General features: G+C 34.9%; 1 protein-coding gene across 1 annotated transcript; it reads right to left on the bottom strand.

Annotated features, from left to right (window-relative positions):
- Window positions 1-3,722, bottom strand: LOC128217196 (uncharacterized). The gene is made up of 2 exons (XM_052924163.1): window positions 3,312-3,722; window positions 1-3,055 (listed from the first exon to the last, which is right to left on the bottom strand). The coding sequence occupies exons 1-2, from the start codon at window positions 3,647-3,649 to the stop codon at window positions 1,714-1,716; spliced, it is 1,680 nt and encodes a 559-aa protein (XP_052780123.1). The 5' UTR covers window positions 3,650-3,722; the 3' UTR covers window positions 1-1,713.
- Between the last annotated feature and the right edge of the window lie 587 nt (window positions 3,723-4,309).

Here is a 4,309-nt window from a genome sequence, read left to right as displayed (position 1 = left end):
TTTGTTTTTTCGTATTTTTTAATCTTTTTCATTTACATAAAAGTCGGGAGAGTATAGTTCAAACAAATATCCCGACCGATCACACTTAAGGGTTTATGACGCATGTGAGTTGACGATATTATAAAATACCGAGAAAATACACATATGCAAGTTCGAGTAAAAAGAAAGTCATGCTCACCGATATTGGCGATATTAAACATGAAGCTAGAAATATAAAAACACAAATGGATAGTTTCGTCATTGCTTTCGGTACGGACTTCCTGATAAAGCATTACAAAAATAGAGAAAGAGAGAGATAAACCGAAAGGGGACGTCTACGGAATTAAAATGAAACTGAACATTTAATACGCTGCTTCTTAGATTGGTCATATATATATTAGCTGCAAGTTGGATTAATTTCTCCACAAAATTACACAGGCACACAAAACTTTCAGTAAAAATAATGGGTACATTGTCAACAGCTCATTAACTAAGAAAACATTACGTCTTTATGCTTATTGGTGATTAGTTTGAGTGCTTTCGTGTCTTGAATTATATATCTTAGGTGAAAGAGTATGTTTGACAAATTTCAAAAACGTTTCCATAGAAAATGAGCTTTAATCCGTTTTTGTCGAAACGCATTTTCTGCTTATAGTATAGAAACGTTTTTGAGCAATCATTTTTTCGCAAAACATTATGCCTAGCACCATACCTTTGCGTTATTTCATAGTTTTTCGGCATGTATTCAAAAAGACATCATTGAGCACACTAAGAGATCATTTGGAGTTCCACTTAGCGCGACCATAGTTGCTTTTTTGAAATAAGCGCGCGAAGATTTTCTTTGCATATCACACAATTGTATAGCAATGTACCTCCTTAAAATAGCAATACCTTATTAAAAAAAATACAAAACAAAACGAGTCGTATAATAAAACTTACAAGGTCAATATATATATATATATATATATAAAGCAGAATAATTAAATATGTATCTTACATATTATACAATGCAAAATGTGTATATATTCAATAATGATGAATATTATTATTAATAAATGATTAATAATAAGAATATCAATCACAACCAATCAAAGATATAATATTGTGTTGTTGTTTTGTTACTATACCAGCATGGTTTCGATCAGGACTGAAACGAGATTTTCTTTTTATAGTATGATAGTACTGTTTCTGTAGTTTCGGTATCATAGTGTTAAATAATTATAATATTAGTGAACAGAACAGAACCAGAAGATCATAGACCCATGTGGCCGAAGATCATACATTAGTGTACTAAGATGTATAACAGTGAAACGAAAATTCGTTCAAAACATGAGCATGGCCCTTTAATATATCTACAAGAACATAGCATTTATGTAATCAACTAAATATATCTATAGCTGAATAAGAAAATATAAATGTTCCAACATATTATAAAAGCGATATGTCCTGATATGCTTTTATAGCGAATGTGAATATTAAAGTTCATAATTTACAATCAATCAAACATAATATATAATAATAGTTTTTTGCAAGATGATATATATCTATGTAATGTTCTACGATTCAGGAATAAATCACACATTGTACAACAGTATACCATTCTAACATTCTAAATATAAACTAACATATGTATTATTGTAAACAAGTTACACTCACACACAGTCTAATATTTTAGACGGAGACTGCTTTATTATTGTGTGTACAGGTTCGTCTAATGAGTGTTTCTGTAATTCATTATTTGACCTTAATCACATCAACGTTGTTATTTTCATATTTACCTACAAAAAGAATGGATGTACGGCTACTGTAACACAGTGAAGTTGATTTCATCAATCCATCCGCTCGCGTAGCCAGTGTAGCCAGCTTCCTCTTTCCTTCACTGTCCACTTGAAGTAAAGTGTGTGAGATATAAGAGTAGACAAAAACGTGACCTAGAGCGGACACGTGTATAACGCGTGGACCTTTCATATCGGGATCGCTGAGCGTTGATAATTGATTTCCTGCTTTATCCAAGGTAAGAAGTTGATCTTTGGAGAAATTTGCTATGTAGATTTTACTGCCATCAGAGCTCACAGCGCAGCTGTGAGCAATTTGCATTTTCTCATACAATTTCCTCCCATCTTGGCCTTTCTTGTCGTAAGAGTAGAGCGCAGTGTCAGATGTAATATACAGACGCGCTGAATGGTGAGCTATGCTGGTAACTATGTGACTGAACGTTAGCTTTCTTGTCTGTTGTAACTCTGAAACCCTTACGTTAAAGAATCGAACTTCATGTCTACTTTCCTCATTACAGTTGACAGCAACCGCTAGCTCATTGCCCGAAATATTGCATGCATTTTGTGGATGAGTTGGAACGTCGCAGTGATCGACAATCTGATAGGACTGGTTCAGGAGCTTAATACGGCAATTGTAATTGTCAACAAGAACGAGCTCTCCACTTAATAGTTCACATATTCCACTTATGTTCGAGATTCCTTTGTCAATTGTAAGTGCTGCATTGAATTGTTTCACATTTTCAACATTGAAAACATGGGACGTATTAGTAATCTCCCCAAACCGTTCTAAAGACATAAAAGAATCAATAAGGTGGTTTAGCCCTGTATGTAGCACAAACGCCAACTCTACTTCTTGTTTGCTTGTGTTGTCTTCGAGAAAAGCTTTGGTTTCTGTAATTAATTCCTGGCATCGAGAATATCCTACGTAGGCCAAGGAATTGTTCGTCTTAGTCTTCGCCATGCTATCTGCAAGTGACTTTATGTCCTTGCTCAACTGTGCTGACTGTGCAATGTCTTTCTTCATTTGCTCCTCAAATATTGCAACCATAACGTCCACCTCTTTGATTGTGTTTTGCTCCAATTGATCAAGGGCTTGGTCGATCTTCCTACGCAAAGCTCTGATCTCTAATAGGATTTGTGCACGGGAGTCCCGTATGCATTGTTGATTTTTCTCGCGGGACTTCTGTAGCTTCTTGATTTGTGATTGGATGTCGACGATTTGTTGTGGAAGCTGTTTGAATTCTGGTTTGTCATCAATACCTTGTGCTACGTCTGGTATATGTTGTATCAACGAACATTGTCTTCAATTAAAAAAAAGAAAATTAAATAACGGCATTAACATAAAAATAAATTATTATAGAATTCTGGCAAAACATATGATTTGTTATGGACTTAAAACTAACTGTTTATGAAAAACATGCTACCTTTACTACATAATGTTTACTTTTACCAATGTTATGCTTAAATGCCCTTTTGTTTATATCTAGTGTATCTTTTGTGTAATCAGTCCCCTTTGTGATTGCTGATAGTGGCCTACTTTCGCTATACGATTCGTACCTGTGAACAAGGGAGACGCATATATGACAACATAGCTTTTGATGGTCTCCGCAGAAGAGCTCCACTTTTTTCCCGGGATGGTGCTCGCATCTTTCCAGATCGTCCACGACCGTCCCAGGCACCGCCGCCCATTTCTTTACGTCCTTCCGATCAAGCACTTTGTGCCGCTTAAACAGGCTGCCATGTTTGGACACGCACCGAGAGCAGTAGTACTTTGAACAGTCCACACAAAAGTTCTGAGCCTTAGAGTTAAGTCCGTCATCTTCACATGGAGAACATGTGAATTCATGTATTAAATCCGACGCCTTGTGAAGAGATGAATCGAAATCAAATGCCATTTTGTTCTATATAATAAACTTTATTTCACGAGACTTTAAAAGTACGCTTCAATACCCATTCAGTCCATGAAAGAAAGTAAATGATCGTATCAGTGTATGAGTCATAAACTGGTAATCGACGGTATGTACATTTATTTATCTGTATACTCACAATAAAGCGACTCTTTATCACTTTAAACGAATCAAATAATATTCCTGCATTTATAAGACGTTCTGAAAGATGAGTCAGTTTAGACACGAATCATTTAATGTTTGCTTTTGGAAGTAATGATATATTTTATCTTTGGTTTGTCCGATATACTTGTTCAAAAACCTTATTTTATTGATTTGGTTTACAAATGCTTTAACAGAAATACGTAGTCACTGTAAATAAAGAATTTAACATAGGTATTGTATTTATACTTTTCACAAAATCGCCGTAATCTGTTCCTCTTATGTGAGAAATTTCATATAGATACGTTGAAATTCCTTGATAAATTAATATTTTAAAACATGGGAGGTAGAGCAAGTCGGCGTACTTAACCCAATGACGCCAAACGATGATGTTTACAAAGGTGCACACATCACATTGTTTAGTTTTAAGATTAATAAAGTTATGCTATTTATTTAAATGCGATTTTGACCTCTGAGTTACAGATGTCTGACCGTTAATGTAACCGT

This window comes from Mya arenaria, chromosome 14 (genome assembly GCF_026914265.1).
Source record: "Mya arenaria isolate MELC-2E11 chromosome 14, ASM2691426v1".
NCBI lineage: Eukaryota > Metazoa > Mollusca > Bivalvia > Myida > Myidae > Mya > Mya arenaria.
The sequence above is the reverse complement of the archived record's forward strand: the minus strand, read 5'-3'. Positions and strand labels throughout refer to the sequence as shown.

Bases quoted from the DNA above. Each gene is read 5' to 3' on its own strand.
- LOC128217196 (XM_052924163.1), bottom strand. From the start codon at position 3,649: ATGGCATTTGATTTCGATTCATCTCTTCACAAGGCGTCGGATTTAATA. The intron at 3,056-3,311 runs GTACGAATCGTA...TTTTAATTGAAG, and splicing joins TGCGTCTCCCTTGTTCACAG to ACAATGTTCGTTGATACAAC.